The 25,751-nt window shown below is 40.2% G+C and overlaps 1 protein-coding gene across 1 annotated transcript in view; it reads right to left on the bottom strand.

Annotated features, from left to right (window-relative positions):
- Window positions 1-25,751, bottom strand: part of PRTG (protogenin) — a 247,392-nt gene that overhangs the window by 70,761 nt on the left and 150,880 nt on the right. The window contains exon 12 of the mRNA XM_030190411.1: window positions 8,782-8,877. Coding sequence (XP_030046271.1) covers window positions 8,782-8,877 — 96 coding nt within the window. The remainder of the gene's footprint in view (window positions 1-8,781; window positions 8,878-25,751) is intronic.

Below are 25,751 nucleotides of genomic sequence, written 5' to 3'. Positions count from 1 at the left end.
TCGTTGTAGTTTGGTCCTATTATTGTTTTGTAGTGTGATCTTTTAGTCTGTCTTATGGTGTATTTGTATTTCCTCCGGAGTAGTTTCCAGGCATTTAGTGTTTGTTCATCTCTCTTTTTGTTCCATGCGCGTTCTAGTTTTCTGACTTGTGTTTTAAGTTTTTTCAGCTCTTCGTTGAACCATGGATTTGCTTTTTTCCTGTGTGATGTTCTAGTTTGGATTGGTGCGATTTTGTCTAATGTTGTTGTGCATAGATCGTCCCATTCTTGGAGGAATTGGATGGTGCTAGCACTTGTTGTCCATTCGTTCTGGTAGATCTGTTGCCAGAATGTTGTGGGGTCTATTTTTCCTCTCGTGGTGTATGTTGTTCGCTCATGTTTGTTGATTGTGTTTGTGTGTGTTTTTCGCCAGTAGAGAGAGACAGTTGCTTTATGGTGGTCTGACCATAGTGTGGGTGTCCATGTAGTGTCTGTAAGTATGATAGTTTGGTCCGGGTCAAATTTGTGTGTTATTATGTCTAGTGTGTGTCCTTTTTTGTGTGTTGGTTGCGTGTATGGCGTGTGTAGATCCCATAGATTTAGGAATTCTTTGCATTCTCGTGTGCTTGTTGAGGTGTCGTCTTCAAGGTGTAGGTTGATGTCTCCTATTATAAGGATGTTTGAGGCAGATACACAAGTATTCGAGATGAAGTCCATGAGTTGTGTTTGGGAGTCTTGCCATTTTCCCGGTGGTCTGTAAAATAGGATTGCATTAAGGTGTCCTATTAGGTTTGGATGATTAATTCTTGTCGAGGCGAGTTCAAGTTGTGGTGAGGTAGATTCACCCGTGATTGTGATAGTGAATTCCTGTTTGTAAATTATAGCTATTCCGCCTCCTCTTTTTTTTCCATTTCTTGTCCAGTGGGTGATTTTGTATTCTGGTGGGCACGCTTCTAGGATGGCGGGGTCTGTGGGGCTCTGGAACCAGGTTTCTGTGATGAATAGAAGGTCTAACTTATCTGTGGTGATCCAGTCTAGTATAATCTATTGAATTGCTTACTGCTGATCTTGCATTGATGTATCCTAGTTGGATTAAGCGGTGTAGTTCTGTGGGGTGGTTCATTGTGTTTATTTTTATTAGTTGTCTGTTTATTCGGTGACTGTATTTATTGTTGCTGTTACTTTCCTCTTTTTGTTGGTGGTATTCATTTTCCGAGATTTTTTTTCCTTTTGGTTGGTGGTATTCATTTTCTGAGATTTTTCCTTTTGGTTGGTTGTAGTATCTTTGGTTTGGTGAGTTGTTGCTAGGTTGGTGTGTTATGGGTGGGTTGTAATGGATGTTCTTTAGAGTGGGCATTGTGTGTATGTGAGTGCTGTGTGATTTGTGAGCTGTGGGGTTATTGTTGTGTTGGTTGTGGAATGTGTTTACGTGTGAGAGTAGGGTGAGACAGTGAATGGTTAAAAGTGTTATACTGGTGTTCATCTCTGTGGTTAAGACTCTGTGGCAACCATTCAAGTGAATTAAATTTAAAGCGAGGTAGGCTTACAGTTGCTTTTAAGCTTACCAATATTTCACACTGATCAAGTGAGATAGTTGCATTTAAGTTAAGCTATTCGCATTGCAGTACAAAGCTATATAAGTTGCATTTAAATTAAGCAGTTAGCAATGCAAGTACAAAGCTATATAAATTGCATTTAAATTAAGCAGTTAGCAGTGCAAGTACAAAGCTATATAAATTGCATTTAAATTAAGCAGTTAGCAGTGCAAGTACAAAGCTATATAAATTGCATTTAAAATTAAGCTGTTAGCAGTGCAAGTGTAGAGCTATTTCTATAGTTTGTCTTTAAGCGAAGCAAGGCACTTACATTAAAGCTTTCAATTTAAGCAAAGCAAAGAATTGACTTTAAGTTAAATTAGAAGCAGTACATGCAATTAAAGCAAGCTAAGCAGCAGTTATTGTAGTTATTACGTGCTGTGCTGGTGATCGTGGTGCTCTTTGCCCGTTTGCTTTGATCGTCTTCCCGCCGTGCTGGTCTCATCTTTCTCCGTTGTCCGTTGCCAGATTTCCTCGCTTCTTTGCAAGTTCAGGTGATTGGGCAGTGATTAGGGAGCGGCGTTTGTATCTGTGGCGTTCAGCGCTGGATGAATTTGTGCGAGACGGTGCAGTGCGGGTGTAAATCGAGGGAAGAGGTAGTGTGGACGGCGTGATCCCGGTCTTGGCTCCAGCACCAGTGCCCGTCTTCCACGTGGCTTCGGTGCTTCCGGGTCTCCGTGTTCAGACTTTGTTCGTCTTTCGTGGGACTACAGTCTCGTCCGATATTCCACCTCCTCGAAGTTAACGGGGTTTTGTTCGCAGGCACTCGATCGGTGATTCGCGCTGTGCGTCTGACCGGACAGTCAGCTTCAGTGTCGGTCTGATCTCGACGGGCCTCTCGCTTGTTCCCCTGACCTAAGCGGCGTACCTGTTGTAGTTCCAAACAGTTGTTTCCAAACAGTGGCCAAGCCAGGTCACAAGTATCTGGCAGAAACCAAAATCATGGCAACATTCCATGTTACAAATCCCAGGGCAAGTAGTTGCTTCCTCATATCTGTCTCAATAGCAGACTATGGACTTTCCTCCAGAAACTTCTCCAAACCTTTTTTAAACCCAGCTATGTAAACCACCATCCTCCGGCAAAGAGTTCCAGAGCATAACTATTCTTTGAGCAAAAAAAATATTTCCTCCTATTTGTTTTAAAAGTATTTCCATGAATCTTCCTTGAATGTTCCCTAGCCTTTGAACTTTTGGAATGAATAAAAAAAGCGATTTACTTCTACTAGTTGTACAACACTCAGGATTTTGAAGACCTCAATCATATCTCCCCTCATCCGTCTCCTTTTCAAGCTGAAGAGCCATAACCTTTTTAGCCTTTCCTCATACGAGAGGAGTTCCATCCCCTTTTATCATTTTGGTCGCTCTTCTTTGAACCTTTTCTAATTCCACTATATCTTTTTTGAGGTACTCTGTCAAATGCCTTTTGAAAATCCAGATACACGATATCGACTGGCTCACTTTTATCCACCCCTTCAAAGAAATGTAGTAGATTGGTGAGGTAAGATTTCCCTTCACTAAATCCACGTTGGCTTTGTCTCATTAATCCATGCTTCTGAATATGCTCTGAAATTTTTTTCTTTATAATAAGTCTCTTCCATTTTGCCCAGCACTGATGTCAGGCTCACTGGTCTGTAATTTCCTGGATCACTTCTGGACTCTTTTTAAAAAGAGTTACATTGGCTACCCTCTAATCTTCCAGTACCCTGCTTAATTTTAAAGATAAATTACATATTACTAACAATAGTTCTACAAGTTCATTTTTCAATTTTATCAATACTCTGGGATATATACCATCCGGTCCTGGAGATTTGCTGCTCTTCAATTTGTCAAATTGCCCCATTACATCTTCCAGGTTTACAGAGATTTGATTCAGTTTATCTGACTTGCCAGCACTGAATACCAGTTCTGGCACCGGTGTCTCTCCCACATCTTCCACAGTGAAGACCGAAGCTAAGAATTAATTTAATCCACTATGGCCTTGTCTTCCCCTGAGTGTCCCTTTTACCCTTCAGTCATCTAGCGTCCAAATGATTCCTTTGTTGGCTTCTTGCTTTTAATATAACAAAAAAGTTTTTACTATGCGTTTTTGCCTCCAATGCAATCTTCTTTGCCTTCCTTATCAGCGCTTTGCATTTGACTTGCCTTTTCCTATGCAATTTCCTATTATTTTCACTCAGATCTTTCTTCCATGTTCTGAAGGATTTTCTTTTAGCTCTAATAGCTTCCTTCATCTCACTTTTGAACCATGCCAGCTGTCATTTGGTCTTCCTTCCTCATTTTTTAATACACGGAATATATTTGGCCTGGGCTTCCAGGATGGTATTTCTGAACAGCATCCATGTCTGATGTACACTTCTGACCTTCATGGCTGCTTCTCTAAGTTTTTTTTTCAATGTTCTCAATTTAGCATAGTCTACTTTTATGCTAATGTATTGGATTTCCTGTGCGTACTTACTCCAGAGCTTATATCAAATCTAATCATGTTACTGTTATCAAAAAGGGTAGATAGTGGGGTTCCCCAGGGGTCTGTGCTGGGACCGCTGCTTTTTAACATATTTATAAATGACCTAGAGATGGAAATAATTAGTGAGGTAATCAAATTTGCTGATGACACAAAGTTATTCAAAGTTGTTAAATCGCAAGAGGATTGTGAAAAATTACAAGAGAACCTTACGAGACTGGGTGTCTAAATGGCAGATGACGTTTAATGTGAGCAAGTGCAAAGTGATGAATGTGGGAAAGAGGAACCCGAATTATAGCTATGTCATGCAAGGTTCCACGTTAGGAGTCACAGACCAAGAAAGGGATCTAGGTGTCGTCATTGATGATACGTTGAACTTCTGCTCAGTGTGCGTTGGCGGCTAAGAAAGCAAATAAAATGTTAGGTATTATTAGAAAAGGAATGGAAAACAAAAATGAGGACATCATAATGCCTTTATATCGCTCCATGATGCGCCCGCACCTCGAATACTGTGTTCAATTCTGGTCGCCGCATCTCCAAAAAGATATAGTGGAATTAGAAAAGGTGCAGAGAAGGGCAACAAAAATGATAAAGGGGATGGGACAACTTCCCTATGAGGAAAGGCTAAAGCGGCTAGGGCTCTTCAGCTTGGAGAAAAGGCGGATGAGGGGAGATATGATAGAGGTCTATAAAATAATAAGTGGAGTTGAATGGGTAGAAGTGAAGCGTCTGTTTATGCATTCCAAAAATACTAGGACTAGGGGGCATGCGATGAAGCTACAATGTAGTAAATTTAAAATGAATCGTAGAAAATATTTATTCACTCAACGTGTAATTAAACTCCAGAATTCGTTACCAGAGAATATGGTAAAAGCGGTTAGCTTAGCGGAGTTTAAAAACGGCTTCCTAAAGGAAAAGTCCATAGACCATTATTAAATGGACTTGGGGAAAATTCACTATTTCTGGGATAAGCAGTATAAAATGTTTTGTACTTTTTTTGGATCTTGCCAGGTATTTGTGACCTGGAATGGCCACTGTTGGAAATAGGATGCTGGGCTTGATGGACCTTTGGTCTGTCTCAGTATGGCAACACTTATGTACTTATAAGCTCCAGAACTATTACCTCCTGCACCAGATCATTTGCTTCACTAAAGACTAGGTGATCCTCATGTCCACCAGCCACCCAACTATCTACATGCCTAATGATCGAATCACCAACTACAACAGCTGTCCTAACCCTTCCTGCTTGGGAAGTTCTTGGAGATATATCATTGGTGCAAGAGGATAGTGCATACCCTGGTGGGCAGGTCCTGGCTACAGGAGTACTTCCTACCTTGCCAGGTTGATGCTGTCCTTCTAGGAGACCTCCCTCCTCCAAGGCAGCATAGGGGCTGCCAGACTGCAGGTGGGACTTCTCTACAACGTACCTGTAGGTCTCCTCTATGTACCTCTGTCTCCCTCAGCTCCTCCAACTCTGCTACTCTAGCCTCAAGAGAATGGACCCGTTCTCTAAGAGCTAGAAGCTCTTTGCATTGGCACACACATATAACTGCTCACCAACTGGGAGATAATCATATATGTGGCGCTCATTGCAAAGGACTGGATAGCACCCCTCTCGCTGCTGGATTGCTATCTCCATCTTAGTATTTTTGAGTTTTTCAATAATTAAAAACTTGCTAAGGTATAAAGGATATTAGTCTACTATAAAAAAGTCTTTAGCTTTTATGACATATTGTGTGATTAATTTAATTTGGCATTTATAACCCGCTTTACCTACAAGTTCTAAGCGGTTTACATTTAACAGTTATGATATCAAAAAATCAGCTAACATTAATTAGTAATAACTTACAGTGGAACTGTTCAGTATACGGTAAACAATATTACATTACATCTTATCTAGCTAGACATGGTTGAGCACAATTGTTTATGTAAAATCATATTTAATACGAAACTTGATAGTCTTTGGAACTCAGTCTATAATGTAGACCCTTCGCCATTTTTATCGGGACAAGTTTGGGTTCTGTGTGAGCGTTCTGATAGGTTTAGCAGGTGGTTTCGTGTTTCATCTTCCATGTCTTGTGTAGATGTGGGCAAGTGTTCCTGAGGTTGAGCCAAAATGTTTCTGGAATAACCAAGTTTTAACTGAGTGTCTGAAATGCAGACAGTCTTACGTCCTGCAGCAGAAAGTTTCACAGTTACGCTCCTTTTCCTGTAATTGTCATTTTGTGAGTTTTCTTTCTTCAGCATTCTTTTGAAGTTGGTATATCCAGTTTGATTTCCTTTAACTATCTTAGGGTTCTTTTGGGTTGATGTAGTTGGACTAGGTGCCAAATGTAGGATGGTGTGAGGCCATGGAGTATTTTAAAGATCATTGCTAGTAGCTTGAATTCTATTCTTGGTTTAATGGGTAGCTAGTGTAGTTTGATGAGAAATGGTGTAGCATGATCAGACCAGCGACCTCCTCCTATCGATTAAGCTGCTGCATTTTCAGATATTTGCAGGCATTTCAGTGATTTGTCTGGTAGTCCTAAATAGACTATATTACAATAGTCAAGTCCTGTAAGAACCATAGCCTGTATTATAATGCAGAAATGGATTTGGTCAAGTAAATGTTTCATGTGCTGGAGAAGTTTAATTTGAAGAAGCTTTTACATATCAGATTGTTTATTTGTAAGGACATACTGAGGTGTGAGTCTATCCATACTCATAAGAGTTTGATTTTGTTTTTCAGTGGGATTGTTGTTCCTGCCAGTTCAGAGTGTGTGTCTGGTTGTGTTTGCTTCTTAAAAAGAAATGAAATGCAATTAAAATTCTGTAAGAACACCCTTGTTACCCTAATTAGAATAACTGACTATAAATGAAGAGTTGTGCTAGGGGTGGGTGGGACTGAAGACTAAACTAGGTCCTGCTGTGCCTTCTAGAGGCTGTGTTGTAGGCTGTGGCAGATGATCAAAAGCCCTGCGATGTTCCAAACAGCGCTCTAAAGATAGTGCTAGAACATCACGGGGCTCTACTGCCCCTAAGAGGAGGGAGTGTACTCCTCCACCACTAACGTACAAGGGGGTTGGGGAAGGGGGCCAATAGACAACTAGTTTGGGGGGGGGCTTATTTTTTTGTGTGCGACGGGGGCTCCTGTGAACTTGTTTCAGGGGGACTGGAGGTCCACTGGACCTCCAGCCCAATGTCACTGGCTTGGGATCGGGGCTCCTGTGGGGGAGGTCCATTGGGGTGATGGGGGCCTGCTAGCATGCAAATGCAGGCTGGTCAGGGCTCCCCATTGTTCCGCAAACTCTAATGCCAGCTCCGAGCTGATCATTGGGGAGGAATAATAAAACTCCTGTTACGTATACTACTTGCGGTCAGAGCCCACAAGCACGCTGTTTCACACGCTCAAGGGCTCTGATCATGGGGCGCTAGGAAACGTGAGTGCTAGTATGGTGTTAATAGCCTCTAGTGCCCGTGTTTGCTTCTGATCAGTAATCAGATTGCCCTTAATAACCTTTGCAAACATTTTACTTCCTCACACCTCAAATAACATCTAATTCAGGTCAGTAGCAGTGCTACTTCTCCAGAATCCAATGAACATAAAATAACTGTCTTTTAGAACAAAATTTGAGCCATGCTATTATCCTTTTTAATGGTGTTTTGCTGTTAAGTTTCTACCTCTAGAAAAAGTTTCAGTTTAAAACTATGGGAAAGAGTTGTACACTATGGAAACTAGATAATAATGCATGATTCTCTCTCTTCCCCCCCCGCCCAAGACTGAACTAGGCCCTGCTATGCCTGCTAGAGGCTGTTAATGCTGTGGTACAAAGTTCAAGTTTTAAAATTAGGGGGGAAAGGGTATGTAGACTAGCTGAAAAAGTTTGCAATTTTTTTAAAATTCTGCCTATCAATAACCTGCAATTCCTCCTTTAAACACAGAGTAAAATAATGTCCACTTCTCTCAGAACTTCTCACTTAGGCGCTAGTCTGTAAGTCTAAAAATGGGGCAAGCGTGTGGGTGGGTCACACACTTACATGCAACACTTACAGAATACTGTTGGTTGTGCATGTAAGTACGAGCATTTAGGTGTGTGCATTTATGCATTCTACAACTGATTTTATGCATTTTACAACTGATTTTGCACTCAAATGTGTCAAAACAGATTACTAGTGTAGCACTCAAATTTTTGGTGCCTACCTTTTAGCGTCCTTTATAGAACCGTGCCCTTAAGAACCTACAGGGACTGTGTTACATTATCCTATAACCACTTGACATGTAATACACAGCACTGCAGTGTTAAGGGCTTATACACTAACCCCCTGCTAGACATTTTGTTGCAGAATCAATACTAAGACCACAAAAAAGTTTCCTGGCCTCACTTCCTGTTTGCCCTATAATTTTGTTTGGCACACATTGACTAGTGACTTCAACACTTTGTTTCTTTTTGTTTTTCACTGGTCTGGTAATGAAATGTTTTAATTAAATTAGTTGCAAAGCTGTACCATTGTCTAACACTGAATAGTGGATCCTAGGAATTTTCACACTCTACAGTTTTTGAGATGTGTACTACCAAATATGCAACTTGGACAACAATTTTACTGGAAGTGAGATAAAAACATTAAAGTAAAGAGAAGAAGAAACTAGGATAAATCGTTGATTTCAACCATATACATATATCTGTTTTTCTGTTGTTGTAATTTCTAAACCACCTGCCTGATCAATCATAAGATTGTCCAAAGCAGTGTACAACTTGGTACTTACATACACAGCCAGGAGTACTGACTGTTTGGTCTGCCTGGTAACCTTCCTCCATGCTGTTGTAAGCAAGCAACCTCACATGATACTTTCTCCTCGGATCTGCAAAACAGGAGTGGAATGCAGTATTTAGATCACTATAAGAGAATGCCAGGCTGACATCTAAACAGAATGCATCAGGATTATTACTAATGCTATGTGTATAGTGCTACAAGCTGTACATAGTGCATCTCAGAGACATTTAAGAGACAGCCCCTGCTCTTTGGAGCTTACTATCTAGTCAAGACAGATAGATAAACAAATGAGGGGCTTTGAGTTCAAATAGTGAGGCCAAGATTGGGAAAAATTAAAACAGGTGAGTTAGTGAAGGTGCAATGAATGAGGTTCTTAGGGTTGCTCAACAATCCCTGGGGCACCAGCATTAGCCTCACTGCAAGGACTTCTTTCCACTCTAATGCTAGACACCAGGTTGTTTAAAGGCATTCTCATATGAAGTACAGCAAAACAGTTTCTGTCAGATTATGTACAGGTCATCCAAAGTTGGGCATGCAATTTTGGTGTGGATCGTAGATCTATGTGTAAACTTATTAGTCAATTAGACCAGTGTTTCCCAAGTCCGGTCCTAAAGTACCCCTTGCCAATCAGGTTTTCAGGATAGCGACAATGAATATGCATGAACTTGATTTGCATACATTGCCTCTATTATATTTATTTACCGCCTTTTTGAAGGAATTCACTCAAGGCGGTGTACAGTAAGAATAGATCAAACATGAGCAATAGGCAATTACAGCAGTAAAAATATTCAAAAACAATACAAAGTATGGCATGGTATACTACTTACAAAAGCAACACAATACGTAATAGAGCATTATAATTGATAGTGAAGGGTAAAGTACAGAAATAACATAAAAATAGGTAAGAAAGTAGGAAGAGTTAGAAAGTAAGGTGACTGATTTAAAGAAAGTTGAACATGAGGTCAGAGAGATGGTTAAATATTATCTCAGCTAGGGTCTAAGTGGATAAACATGTCCCGCTGCAGTATGTGCAGCCCGAGTCACTCCCTGTGTGTGCGAGTGAGACTAACAAGTTAGTTACTTCTTCCATTAAAGGCCTGGTTGAAGAGCCAAGCTTTCACCTGCTTCCTGAAGTAGAGATAGTCTTGTGTTAAGCAGAGCCTTTCAGGCAGTGCATTCCAGAGTGTGGGGGCTACTCCGGTGAAGGCTCGCTTGCGGATCTTTTGGAGAGGATGTGGTTAGTGAAAGTCCTTGGGGACCTTAGTGTCCTTGGTGGTGTGTGGAGGATCATCCTATTTTTCAGGTACTCAGGTATATGCAAATCTCTTTCATGCGTATTCATTGTGGATATCCTGAAAACCTGACTGGCAAGGGGGTACTCCAGGACTGACTTGGAAAACATTGAATTAGACAATAACAATCAATTATTGGTGCTAACAAGCACATAACTGGCAGTATTTAGGACTTCCATGCAGATCTGCCCTATTCTATGAAATTTAAGCATGCATGTTGAGATGTGTACTACAACATATGCAACTGGGCCAACAATTTTATTGGAAGTGAGATAAAAACGTGAAAGTAACATGCATGCTTAAATTTCATAGCGTGCAACTTCAAAGAGGGTGTGGCCATAGGAGAGGCATAGGCGAGTCAGGGATGTTCCTACAAATTAGGCGCGATGTTATAGAATACTTGTATTTGTGTGCCTAACTGCCATCAGTTGGGCATGAGCATTTACACCGGCTTTTAGCAGGCCTAAATGCTTGCACCCAAAGTTAGGCGCAAAATGCGCACTAAGCTAGTATTCTATAAAGGTTGTTCCGCACAGACTGCCATTTGCAGAATACTATCTTAGCACAGCTCATCCTGGCGCCTAACATTGGGCACCATTTATTGAGTTCCCCCCATGTGCCCGTCTTCTGTTCATCTGTCTGTGACCTAGTATTAGCAGGTTAACCACCCAACACTTGGGTTCATTGCATGCTGGAGTAGGGTGACTGAAAGGTTTGCTGATCAGATTATTAATTTGCATTCTGATCCTGTTCATTTTCTTGCGTCGCAGTTCCAAGAGTGGGAGCTAACAGGTTTGTACATGTACTGTTACATATTTGTGCAGGTAGTAACGTGTAATTACACTGGAAAATGTAAAACAGTGTGTGGCAGGTGCAAGAGAAGACCTGTACTTAACATTTACTGCAAACAAAGCTGTATATATCACTCCCAAATTTGAGTGGGCTAAATGAGAGCACACAATTTTTACTTGTTTAGTTATTTTATGACAGGCTGTCTAAATTATGCAAAAAGTATGTGCGCAAGTTACACCAATTACACACACATTTATCTCTGCTATTGAGTACCCACAAAATCTGTGAGGATAGTTAAGCAAAGATTTTGGAAAATACAGAGGTATGTGTTTAAGTCCAAAACCCACCACAGCTCCATCATCAGGGGTGTCTCTAATCGCCATGAGTGAAAAAACAGCAAAACGGTATTATGTGCATACTTTAAACTCCTTATATTCTTTGAAACTGTATAAAAAGCTATTTGCATGCATAACATTTCTGTCTCTTATGCGTAAATGGCTTTTAAAATTATCTTTTTACCTTGGCTTGGGCTTCCAAGTCGTTATTTAAATCTTTACACCTCATGCAAACTTTTAATCCTCTCAGCAGCTTTTAGGGGGCCTTCTACTTGAGAGCACAACAATCTGGGCTTAGTACCTCTTAATATGCGACTTTCTTGCACACTAAACCCAGACTCGTTGTGACACTTTTTAGGGCATACAGATATATTATTTTAGGTTCTGTGCTAATGTGGCCATTAACACACTTTACCTGCATAGAATTAACGCAGGAGCACTTACTGCCTCCTATTTTGGAGGTTTTTAGTGCTCCTGTATTAATTCCGTGTTAGCCAGTTAGCGCGTGCTAAGTACAACACACCAGCTGATTAATGCTTCCACGCCAACTCTTCACTCATGACACGCTCCCTCCCAAAAATATTTTAGAAAAATACCTATTGTGTGAGTTAGTGCACGCTAACAGGGAAACTACTGCAAAATGCCTGTTTGTGCATGCTAAGCATGCATTAAGGGATTAACGCTCTTTTAGTAAAAGGCCTTCTTAGTTTCCTTCCCAGTAATTCCTCCTGTTACCACACTTTCCTATATTAAAGTTAAATGTTGCTGCGGTCATTTTATTGTCTTATTTTAATTTCTCTCTACAAACAATCTTTCAACAAAGCTCCAAATCAGTCAATTCTTGCAGATGCAAACCATGCAGGCAAAAGCAGCATGGATGGATTCCAATGTTCCCCTTCCTTTGCAGCGATTGGTCAGAATGGAGTTCTCAGCTTGTTCAATAATAGAGGGTGGGTCATATTTAAGAAATAAAACCACCACATATTAGTAAAATAATTTTGCAATATATAAAAATAATACTTTACTAGGAAGTTAAGGATTTATTTATAAAGAGCATATTTTATTTAAGAAGATCTATTGTTTCCTCTATGCCTGTACCTGGCTCTTACTACATTGATCAGCAGGGGGCTTAGGATGGTGCTTAGGCAGCACTCACAGCCCCCAGGAGGAGGGAGTCCCACTCATCTACTGGTTGGACACAGATCATGCATAACTTCTTCCCAAAGAAGCTGCAGTCTATGACTCCTGGCTATAAACTACCACTACAATGGCTGGGCAAGACAAAAGGTGGTTAAAATGGCCTAAGCTCAATCTAGCAACCTTAATGCTGATACCAAATGCTCCCTTCCCTCCACATATTTCCAAGGAGAAAATAACCCCATGGCTTTCCTCATTTTTGGTCACTCTGGCCATCCTGAAAAGTTTTCACATAAATCACTGATCAAAAAGCTCAACAGGGAATGGCTCCCTGGAGTTTTGATGGCCTAGACTTCAGCGTATGACTTATGCAGCTAGTGATCCTTCTAACAGCTGCTGAAATAATACATTTCTGCTACAAAGGAACAGCCCAACATGAGCCCTCCCTTCCCCCCACCTCAATATGTTTATTATAAAAATGTAGTATACTGCCTTGCTAATCAAGATCAATGTGGTTGACATTACAATAAAATTGTAAGATTTAAATTGAAAGGAACGCCATTTAGTTGATAGAAAAGACCTAACCACATTTTCTCAAGATGATATTGTCTGCACACAGAAAACAGAAATTTAATAGATTTTTGATTCCTCCTGTTTTGTAAAACTGAACACCTGTCTAAAGTAAAAAGTTTTTAACATGATCTTAAATGTTACTAAATTCATCTCCAAATGTATTTCTTTGGGGATGATATTCCATAGCGAAAGTGCCATACAGGAAAAGGCCATTTCCTCTCGCCCACTCTCCCCTCACCTTGATTCTGGAGGGTACTACCATCCTAAAGTCTTGCAATGATCTGAGAACCCTCCCTAGGATGTATGGAATAGCCAAATTATTTAAGTACTACAAAAAAAAGATGTCTCCCCACTAGTAGGCAAGATGAAGGCCCTGGCTGTCTTTCACACATTTCCATATGCTGTTAAACATAGCATATACATAGTAACATAGTAGATGCCAGCAGAAAAAGACCTGCACGGTCCATCCAGTTTGCCCAACAAGACAAACTCATATGTGCTAGTTTTTGTGTATATCTTACCTTGATTTGTAACTGTCATTTTCAGGGCACAGATCGTACAAGTCTGCCCAGCACTATCCCCACCTCCCAACCACCAGCCCCGCCTCCCACCACCGGCTCTGGCACAGACCGTATAAGTCTGCCCAGCACTATCCCCGCCTCCCAACCACCAGCCCCGCCTCCCACCACCGGCTCTGGCCCAGACCGTATAAGTCTGCCCAGCACTATCCCCGCCTCCCACCACCAGCTCTGCCACTCAATCTCGGATAAGCTCCTGAGGATAGCAAGCACCATAGCTAACCAGCGCACAGCACACTACAAGAAAAAGGAAGAGGGTAATTCTATAAACGGGTACTGATTGCTACTAAGAATGTACCTATTTGAAGCCTATTCTAAAAAGAAAAGAAGGCACCCACTTTCATTTACAGAATACCAGTGTAACAGGTTATATATGTGTGCCTGTATTTTAGGTATAAGCAAGAACACCAGCTACATTGTGAAGCATGCACATAGATGATAGTATTTTATAATTTATGCACATAAATGTATGCCCTGGCCATGCTCTGTCCACCAGCAAAGTACGTGTCAATATGGGGGGTTCTGGCTCATAAGTAATGTACATATATATATATATGGCTAGAATATCGAAATTTATGCGTGTACTTCCCGCCTAATTCTAGGTAGCTCCTTCTAGCATTACCTCTAAAGGTCCAGTTCAGAAAAGTTGTTTTCCTGTTCCATTCAGTCATACTATATTATGTAGGACCCAAAGAGGCATATTTTCAAAGCACTTTGGGAGGCTATGTTCCATAGGTTTCTATGGAACTTTGGGAGGCTAAGTGCTTTGAAAATGAGCCTCAAAGGCTCAGAGAAAAGATTTTATAAAGCAGATACAAATCCTAATCAACAATTATCATTACTTCAACACTCTTTCAGTACTGTGAAGGTGCAGGACCTACAAAAAAATATCCTGAATATAAAGACGTGTAAAATATGGGTTTATAACGTAGGAAAATCCAGCATTAAAATGCACTAAGCCCATATTTTAGTGTGTTTCAGTAAAAAAGCCCTCTCTGGATTATGCATATTGGAATGTTCTAACTCCCCCCCCCCTCGAAACTTCATGCTTTCATCAGTGTCCAGAATGTGCTTCCTTTAATACAGAATACAGAGCAACCACTACTTAATTTTCTACAGTTGCTTCTAATGCATGAGAGCTCCTGTTTCCAGCTTATCTGAAAATGGATTCTGGGAAAGGGATTTAAATATTTGTTTTTATCACTGGTATAATCTATTTTCTACAAAAAAAAAATTAACACATTTTCCTAAAAAGAAAAAAAATGCAAATGAATCTCCCTCTTAGGATGATGGTTCCTCATCAGATATGTAACAATAGTAGTAAATAATTTAGGATACAGAAGTAAAAAGAATGTATATTAACAAAAGTAATTAAAACCCAATACTGATGCCACAGAATACATAAAGTGAAGGTTTATTGATAGTTGTAGCACTTAGAAACTGAACTTGCTGTGAACTGACAAGTTAGCCTTTGCATGTGAATGGCAGCAAACAAGTTACACATGACACCTTTTTATTGGACTAAATTACTACATCTGTGACTAGCTTTTGAGAACTGTGCTCCCTTCATCCAATCACTGGAGAATGATAGAAATGGAGGCTGGAAAACATCATCAGTTTTTGTTTTCAAAGCCGTAACATATCACTTTGCATAATGTTCTGATAAAGGAAGTATAACTCCCAAAAGCTTTTCACAACTGTATTAAGTTAGCTTAATTAAAAGATATCACAATTTCTTTGATGACCCTTTGACATATCCAAGTGAACAAGGAAGGACCAGGATACTAAGTAGAGGAATGGCAGAAAAAATGGGGGGGGGGGGGGGGGGGGGGGGGGAGAACATGCTTCTGCAATGACAGAAGTGGTTATGCCTTACTATTTCCACAAGGTGTCACCATGCACCAAAAATACGCATATAGTATAGCCCCGAGTAGAAACCAAACAGAAGGTAAGCAAAAGAAAACTAAATTAATCTTAAATGCCTTCACCTTAGAAAGTAGGCAAACCACTTCCTTCAAGTTTACTACAAATTTTTTTTCCTACAGAAACCAAGGTCACAGAATTATTACCCTACACCCCTATCAATCCAACTAGCAATCCATTCGTGGAGCAAATGTTTAATGCAGCTTTTGTAGAGCGGCTGCCAAAGTTATCACAAGATACAGCTCACCACAGTTCCTTCAAAAACTCAATCAAGACATAAACATCAATAAATATTAGCTACATTTTTGAGCCAACTTTGTTCAGATACATCTAAACCTATGTACACACAGACATGTATATAGGGCTCAATATTCAGCTGGCAGCACATTTGCTGTCTGCTGCTGGCGTTAAACCCAGATATTGAGTGCCGGGCTATATCTGGCAACTGGCACTCAATATCTGGGATTATTCTGGCTGCTAAAAAATTAAATGGCTCTGCCAATATTCAGCGCTAACTGGTTAAGGGGTCTTTTTACTAAGGTGCGCTGAAAAATGGCTTGCGGTAGTGTAGGCGCGGGTTTTGGACGCGTGCTATTTCGGTGTGCCTGTAAAAAAGGTCTTTTTTGGGGGGCTGAAAATGGACGTGTGGCAAAATCAAAATTGCCGCGCGTCCATTTTGGGTCTTTGACCTTACCGCCAGCCATTGACCTAGCAGTAAAGTCTCACACGGTAACCGGGCGGTAATGACCTACGCACGTCAAATGCCACTTAATGCACATCCAATACGCATGTCTGAAAATGAAATTACCGCAAGAGCCACGTGGCAGCCGGGCGATAACTTTGCGTAGACACTTACGCGGCTTAATAAAAGGGCCCCTAACTTTTTAGCTGTCAAAGATAGTCCCGCTATTCAAGCGGTCTAGTTTCGACTGCTCAACATAGCCGGTTTGGTGCTGAATACATCTGCACCTAACTGGCTATCTTGCGCGATATAACTAGTTAGCAGCTAGCTGGGATATTCAGCAGGAGATAGCCGGTCATCTCCCACTGAATATCCGCAGTTAGGTGCTTAAACGCTATTTAACCGGCTCCTGGTTGGTTAAATTGTTTTGAATATGGGGGGGGGGGGGGGGGGAAATAGTATTTAAATAACGTGTAAGCTATTGGATTCTTTTGTCCAGAAAACATTCTTTCATTCAAAAAGCATCTAATGTGCTGAAGATGGACAGCAAAGATGCACATTTAATATGAGCTCCAAGAAACTTACTTTAACTCATCAGGGCAAGCTGTTATTTATTCGAAGGCTAACAGTGATGGCTAAATTGATGGACCTAAGCCAAGAATTTTATAAATCTTTGTTTACAGATGCTAACAACCACTGAAATTTCAGCTTGTTGGCAAACACAGCATAGAAAGCAGATGTTTACAGAGGATTTAGCTTAAGTGACAACAGAGTGTAAAATTTCTGCTTCTAAAAACCTCTACCATTGTCTCCCTCAGCTGCTGCATGTTTGTGAAGCTCCAAAGGTCTTGAAAGGAGGCGAGTCAGTGCCAACAGGTCAGGGCTAGATAAAATTAAGAAAGAATCCGAGGTCAGGACCATGAAAGAACTTTTTTTTAAGCCAGCGAGTCCACTCCCCTGCAGCCCACCATCTAGAGGTGAGAAAGGTTAAGGAAGAGATTTAGAGGAAGGAAAATATCTCCAGTGCCTAAAGAAGAAAAGTGAACCAAGAAGGAACAATTTACTGTCCATAGCTGGTTCATCAGAATTACAAATAATGAGCACTATGTGATTCTTATCTCTGCTTTCGTGTTTTGGTAGTAAATTATGGTATGTAGCCTGTAGAAAGGAAGCACTACTTTCTTAAAAGCAGCAGGATACATAGCCACAGAGATTTTAAGACTGGCTATATGCTGCATTGTAGAATGTGTTTACTTTAAGAATGCCAGAATAACTAGCACAAAGTACTGTATAACAGATACTTCACAGAGGCTGGGACTGGAACATTTCATTATATCAAAATTCAAAACTGTATACTGTAGGTTAACACTTTCAATTAAATAATTCGTTTGTTGAAAAAAAAAAGGCATCTTTCTGTCTGGTCTCAATAATAATGATTTTAAATTATGTACTTTTCTACTCATAGTAAGAAAAAAAAAAGGTCCTGGGCCTAGGAGAAGTTCTAAAGGTGCCATTTAAAATCTGACCAAATGTCCATTTTTAATTTAATCTTTTGTGCTGTGGGCTTTTGTATAACCTATGGGGGCCCACTGTTCTCCAGCAGTGTGGCCACAAAGCTCATTGGTCCTGCTTTCTAGGTTGAGTGCACTGCCCCAAGCTCCTTCCCTCAACACAATAAACCCTGCATAATTATTCAGAGAAGAGGCCAGCAGTATGGGCTGAAGTGACATTTGGGTCATGACCTTTGACATAAAATCTGGGGTTGGCCAAAGCCTGCTCTGAGCAACAGAGGTCTAAGGATATTGTTAAGGGGGAAGGGTGGGAAAGGAAAGCAGTGTGAAATACTATCCTGAAAAAATGCAGATCACAAAGGAATATTGATGAGAAACAAAACAAGGTACATAGAAGCTAGAATACAGCACATAGGATATGCTGGTTATAATGGCACAAAAGTTCAGCAACAGTATATCAAATCATATCTTCTTTATCTCTATATACATTACATGTACATATGCACATATGATATAACCTACAGAAGTTACACCTTTAATAAAAAAGGAAACAATTTCAAAAATAAATTATATTAAAGTGTTTTGCCTTACAAAAATACAGTTCATAATCAAAGAAAATCAAAACACTTTACATACAAAAAACTTTCTGTATTATAACTTTAAATCTGATATGGTATAAAAAGGCTTTTGCTCCTGGCACAGACTGACCTAAATACACTTTACAAATCAGTTCCAAGTATCTCTGTTTTGCTCAACAACTAAGGTAGACTTGGTGAAAGCCTAATCTAGTCTTTATGTAATGAAGAATATGATAGAAAGATGCTCTAGATTAGAAAATGCTGAGCTTGCTCTGAGTGCATCACAATACTCATTCTACAGACATCCATCACAATTTTGCTAATTCTGATTTCTCTCTTCAAACCGGATACTGTGAAGAATGAGATCTTTACTAAGATCAGAGCCCAAAGAAATTAGTATTTTGGATATCACAACCTTTCAAAGACCACTGCAGAAATATCTTCATCCTATCCATCTAAATCTCGGGGTGGGGGGGGGGGGGGGAGTGGGCAGGAGGGCGATCGAGAGTCGATTCAAGAAGCTCCTGCCTTCCACCAAAAAAATATACAATTTGCAGCCTTAATATTCAGCCTTGTTCTTGCAATTATAATTGCAATTTACCTGTTATAAGGCTAATCTCTAGATTGTAAGCTCTTTGAGCAGGGACTGTCTTTTTGTGTATGGTGTACAGCGCTGCGTATGCCTTGTAGCTCTACAGAAATGATAAGTAGTAGTAAGTAGCAGTAATAGGAAGCAGTTCAAAATTGAAACTACCTTTGCAATGGGATCAGGTACTATGTGATTGAAACCGGAGCCCTCCAACAGCGGAAACCTCACAGCAATTAACGATCAGCTGCAGCAAATCTCTAAACTGTTTGCAGATAATTGCTCTGATATAAAAAGCATCAAGACAGACCTCTCCCAAATAAATATATGCTTTTCAGCGTTTGAGAACAGAATGGAATAATTGAAGGAACAGAATGGAATAATTGAAGCAACATTTGAGCAATGTGGAAGACCAGGCCTCTTCTTGCAGGAAGACTGCTAATGGCGCTGGAGATGCAAACTATGATTGAAGACACAGGTAACAGAAACAGATATAATAACATAAGAATTTTGGGGTTACCTGAAGGTACGGAGGGTGATAACCCAATCACCTTTCTGGAGAAATTTCTCCCCAAATTTCTATTAAATTTCAAGCATCCATTTGAAATGGAAAGAACACATTGCATCCGTTCATACATGGGCAAATCTCAGAAATCATTGCAGCCTCTGGTAATGAAAATATTCTGTTTTCTACAAGTTCTTGAAACATGGCAAACTGCCAAATCTTCTCAACAATTAAAATGGGATAGATATAACATTTCCCATTCTATCTGATTTTACTAAGCATAAGGGGTGAATTCTATTGGTGCCAAAAAAAATAGCACCATTCTATCAGCCACATTTAAAAGTTAGGCGTGGTTTATAGAATAGCTCTTATGCCCAGGACTCGCGCCTAGCTTTAGGCACGGCCATTTGCACCAACTGAATGAGGTGTGTATTCCAATTATTCTATAACAACGCACGTAAATGCTAGGAATGCCTCCTTTCCACCCATGACCCTACCATTTCTGTGTCCCTTTTTTTCCTTGTGCATAAATTCCAATTAAATTTAATTAGTGCCAATAATTGCTAGTTAAAATGCCAATTGGCACTAATTGGCTCATTTCTCAATCAAAATTGCATGTGCAAATTGGGCACACACCCAAATTTGTGCATGCAATTTTTGGCAACTTTTACAGAACTAGGGGGACAGTGGACGCATGTAAAATGTTTTTGGCTCTCATGCCAAGGCTGAAGGCTCTGAATGCAAGGTACAGCTTTTTATCAACTGCATGCATGAAAATTACATTTTAATAATGCAACTAAAACTGATGTTGATCCTGCTGCTCTAGAACAGTTTATCCAGGAACAAGAATCTTTGGCTATTTCCACAACCTGAACTGTTCAATTTATATGATACTACTTGGTAAACTGGTTTATATCACAACATACATTTGTTTTATTAATTATTCAAATGTCAGCTATAGGTGAAAGTTCAGTAGTAGCTTCCTTCCTGATCTTCCATTTTCTCCTCTCACCCCTATTTATACCATAGGCAGTTTGTTATATGAAAATACTTGTTATTTCTAAATTAGTTAGCTGTTTTATTTCTGTTTTGCTATACACTGCAATCAGGGCCAGTCTTAGCTATTGCGAGTCCCTGTGCAGACCACTTTGGTGGGAACCCCCCCCCCCCCCCAATCTCTTGCCTAGCCCCACTCCTTCCCAAACCCCAACCCTGCTTAGCCTAGCCCCCAGATGACAAGGATTTTTTTCCAATTTTTTTTTTAAATTTAAGATCTATGGTGAGTCCTCCTTTCCATAAAACATTTTAAAGCAACTGAAATAACAATACTAGACTTATAAAATAATCTTTCTTGCTCTCTCTTCTGCAAAGTTTTTCAAAATGTTGTTGAAATTTAACTTTTTAGCCATTAAAAATGAATGCGAAGAAGTACAGAGTGATGCACTTGGGCTGCAGAAATCCAAAAGAGATGTAGGAGATTGGAGGAGAGAGACTTTGGATTACAGTCAGAAATGGAAACCGAATTCAAGAATACAAACACAAAGGATTCTTATATAGAAAGAGAATGCAATCAAAACAAAAACTTAGTTGTGCTTAGACTGCAAAGTCAAGTAGTTGGGAGGTACAACTAATGCTGGGCAGACTTCAACAGTTTGTGCCCTGAAATGGCAAGAACAGATCAAAATTGAGTATCTATATTTTATATCATATGCCATATCATATGCCATGAGTTTATCTTGTTGTGCAGATTGGATGGACCATACAGGTCTTTATCTGCTGTCATCTACTATGTTACTATGATAAAGAGTGCCAGCTTACCTAAAAGAAGTGACAAAGAGCCAGTGTTAAAATATGGGTAGTTGTGAATGAAGGCTGGTATACAACTATCATCACAACATTCCGTTTACTAATCAGGAAAGAATAAGGCTGGAAAAAATATTAGCCAACTACCTTAAAGGCTCTAGGAAGAAGACTGTCATACATGCCATAAAGCATAATTGAGCTCTTAATGAAAAACACAGAAATTGTGAATCACTTTGTGGACTTTTATAAATCAATATATTCGTCTCAATATAAAGCTTCTACTGATCATATACAATCTTTTCTAAAATCTTTAACTTGTTCCAATCTGGATCCAGAGGTATTATCATCGCTAAACGGACAAATTGAAATTCGAAAAGCAATATCCTCATTAAAATCACACAAAACACCTGGTGGTGATGGTCTCAACGCTGACTTTTATAAAAATGTTTCTACATTATTGTATCTCTGGCTTTCTCACCTATATAACCAGGAATTTGAAGACAAATGCTGCTCCACTTCTATGACAGAAGCAGTTATAGTTTCAGAGATTCAGTTTGCTGGAAATTACAGATCAATTTCGTTGCTTAACTATGATTGCAAGATATATGCAAAAATATTAAATTCTGTGATTGGATCTCTGGTTGCTCCTGAACAAAGTGGGTTTTGTTCCAGGTCACCTAGCCATGGTCAATACTAGAGTCTTCAGCCATATCCTGCATATTACAAAGGACCTTTCTATTCCTGCATGTTGTATCTCTGGATGCTGAAAAAGCTTTTGATTTCAAGTGTTAAAATGGTTTAAGTTTGGTGACAAATTTATAAATATGTTATCTATCTTGTATTCCTCTCTCACAGCTAAGCTGTCTATAAATTCTACTTTGACTAACTCATTTAGACTATTTAGAGGTACAAGGCAGAGATGCTCTCTATTCCCACTTTTATTTATTTTGGCTTTAGAACTACTGCTCATAGCTGTTAGGAAGAATAGTGAAATATAAGACATCCCAGTAGGTAATATGTCTATTAAACTATAAGCCTATTCTGATGATGTGCTTTTGTATCTCTTTAACCCAGAGCCTTCAATCCCGTACCTTTTCAGTATGTTAAAAACATTTGTCTCTCTTTCTGGATATAGAATGAATTGGTCTATGACAGAAGTAAAGCCTATAAATGTCCTTTACCACAATTCTCATACCTCATCTGTACCTATCAAATGTTTATATTTATGCCTTAACCAGATCAAATATTTAGGAATACATTTTTGCCCAACTTGAGAACAAACCCTTCATTTCAATATGGATAAAGTTCTTCAACAAACTCAAGATACAAGCTCAAAATGGTCACCATTATACTTCAGTTGGTGGGATAGACGGGAATTGTTTATGGACAGGAAAACCTGCTAAGATTTCATTACCTTCCTATGAATTTAGGTGGGCTTAAATTTCCTGATTTTTTAAAAATACAAGCAAACATTTCTAATTAAAGCAGCAAACATATGGCTTAGTAGCCCCACACCTTCTTCACTTATATAACTCTGGATAGAGCAATCTGCATAAATCTTCTCATACTTAATTTTAGCTCTCCCATTCTTCCATACAAAATTAGCTGATATCCTATTCCATTTTTTTTAAATACTCCCTCAAGATCTAGATCAGCAGCTGCAAGAACAGAAAAAGAAATTGTGGCAGGGGCTCATCACTTTCACAAATGTCACCCTGTCCCATCAGGACAGAAGATAGGAGTTGGAGAAGTGAAAACCTTTCATATAACTTCTGGAAGAGGGGCATAATTTAATTGAAAAAAATCCGTCAACATTGGATATCTTCATCCCTAAATATCTAACCCCCCCATCACTACTTTGAAGGGAGGGATTCTGATACATCCTTCACCAAAGTATTGAACAGCAAGGCCTCCATTTTATCTTCACAACAATCCATTGACTTGCCTCCTAGTATCATCCATTATCCTTTCCTTTAATGTTTTTGGTCTCATGCATTACACCAATGGTCTCTGTTCTAATACCTCACACTAACATTATTGGCTTTTGTCTCACCTAGAATGTAGACAGCACTGAACCATCGAAAGGGGATATTAGCGGTATACAAACAATTGATTTAATTTTTGTTGACTTTAAAACCAGAGGCTCTCGCACATCCTTTTTCACTGTAATGAGTTGGACTGCTCTATTTTCCCGGCTTCCATAGGGGGTTCCTTAGCCAGTGCAATGAGGACATAGGGCACCCTTTCTTACCCCTCTGTGCAAAAGGAAACTTTGAGACCCTTTTACCAAAGCTTAGTTTAATTTTCATTTAATATATCGCCATTCATAAAGGGGCCTGTTTACTAAGCTGTGTTAGGCCGTTAACATATGGATTAGTGCATGTGAACCAGTAGCATATTGCCGTGCCAGCTGCCGATGCATTAAAATTGACAGTAGTGCATAGCGATCCATGTGCTAATGGCTAACGCGGCCATGGCCGGACCTGGGAGAACAGGGCATATTGTAGGTGTGACGTAGGCGTGCCTATGAGAGGGTGCTAGCACAGACCACTTTAGTACACCAGTTCCTCTACCAGAAGTGACTGACAACTCTCCTGCATTGAAACATTAGCGCATGGCAAGACGTCATTGCCACGTGCTACTGACACACACACGCTGCTTAACACGGCAGTGTCAGTAGCATGGCTCATATGTGGAGTCCAACCGCTGTAGAGCGACTCCGCCCTGTCACATGCTATTGCCGGGACGTGTTGATTTCGGCAACAGCACGTGTCAAAATCCACTCTATGCGCATCTGCAGTAGTTTTCCTAGCGCACCTTAGTAAACAGGCCCCAAAATCAATAAAAATAAGGAAAATAACAGAGTAATAAACAGAAAACAATAAATAGGAAGTAGAAGTAGAGTAGAGGAGAGGTATAGACAGCGAGCACAAAACTAACAGTTGAGTTGGGTTGCCAAAACACAGGGGTCTATGAAAAGGCTTTGGTGAACAGGTGGGTCTTCGGAACAATTATAAAACGTTGGTAGGACTGTTCAGTGTGGAGAGCAAAAGGCAGGGAATTCCATAAGGATGGACTTAATGAGAAGAACAGAATGGAGAATAGACTGAAGTTTATTATGTAGCAGAGCAGGAGCAGAGAGCTGGTTAGCTGTTGAAGATTGGAGGGTGCATACAGATTTATAAGGGATTATTAAAGACGAAAGTTGGGGAGGGACTTTGAAGAAGAGGACACTATGAGTTAATTTCAAAATCTTATACGGAATATGAAAGGGCACTAGAATCTGGGCTTAGTGCATTTTAATGTGGGACTTTCCTGTGTACTAAGCCCAGATTTTATTTGGCACTTTTTGGAGTATTTAAAGTTTATTTTGACATGTCATGCGCTAATGTTGTCATTAGCACACAGTACATGCTAGGAGTTAACATGGGAGCACTTACTACTTCCTATTTAAGAGGTGCTAAGAGCTCCCGCGTTAAAACTGTGTTAGCCAGTTAGCATGCGTTAAGTATAAAATACTATCTGGTTAATAATTCCATGCCTTCTCTCTGCCCATGACATGACCTCTCTCAAAAATATTTATTAAAAAAAATTGTAACACACAGGTTAGCACAAGCAAACAGGCAAAATATCACAAAACACTAAAGCAGTTTGCAACAGATGGTTTTCTCATGCTAAACATGTGTTAAGAACTTAACACGCTTTAGTAAAAGGGCCCATTGATGATGTGGTGCTGTTGACTATGATTTTATTGCTTGGGCTCTGACCCAAGTCCCAAATGCTCCCCCTAAGCCTACCTGCTCCAACATCCTGAACAGAAATGGCCATTCAACTCTGCATCTAGGGCCACAAAAAGCCCCTTCACTTTCTGCTTATTGACATGGTCAATCAGATTGATAGCCTTCCTGCCATTATCACCTCTTGCCCATCCCTTAACAAAACCAGTATGGTCACAGTGCATAAGGTGAGGGAGGATTCTTTCTAATCTGTTCACCAGTACCTTGGCAAGCTATAGGCCTGTAGCTGGAATATTTCATATCATTTTTACCCAGTCTCAGGAGTACAATGTGTGATTTATATATGAAGTAGGTAGGTTTCCTCTCTCCGGTATGTTATTAAACAAGTGTGCTAGGAAAAAGAATCATCTCTCCCCCAGGATAATCATCCACCCCGGCTATTTTCTCCTGTGGGAACAGCTAACTCCACCTCTGCCACTTGAATTGGTCTATTCATCCTTGCTTTCTGCTCAACTGTAACTAGAGCTCATGGCGGCCATTTTAACTTAGGCAGGAGCGAGTGAGGATCGCTGCTGCCCTGGAAGGTCCCCACTGGACCATCAGGGATGTAGGTAGACCACAAAGTGCAGGGAAGCCTGGTCTCAGAGGGTGGGGGATATTCAATGCTGGACAGGGACCGGCATTGATTATCTGTGTCTAATGTAGCTGGTAATGCTCAACATTTAAAAAAGCGGGTTAACTGCTGGAGGTTGAATACGGACCAGACAGTTTTTAAAGGTTTAAAGGAGGGAGGGGGAGGGAAAGGAGAGAGTGAGGGGAGGGAGGAGGGCCTGGAACTCGAAGGGAGGGAGGAAGGGAGGGGGGACTGGAACTGGGAGGGAGGTGGGCCTGGAACTCGGAGGGGGGAGAGGGAGGGGGACAAGGGGGAGA

Source organism: Microcaecilia unicolor, chromosome 1 (genome assembly GCF_901765095.1).
Source record: "Microcaecilia unicolor chromosome 1, aMicUni1.1, whole genome shotgun sequence".
Lineage (NCBI taxonomy): Eukaryota > Metazoa > Chordata > Amphibia > Gymnophiona > Siphonopidae > Microcaecilia > Microcaecilia unicolor.
This window is presented reverse-complemented; position numbering and strand designations above follow the sequence as displayed.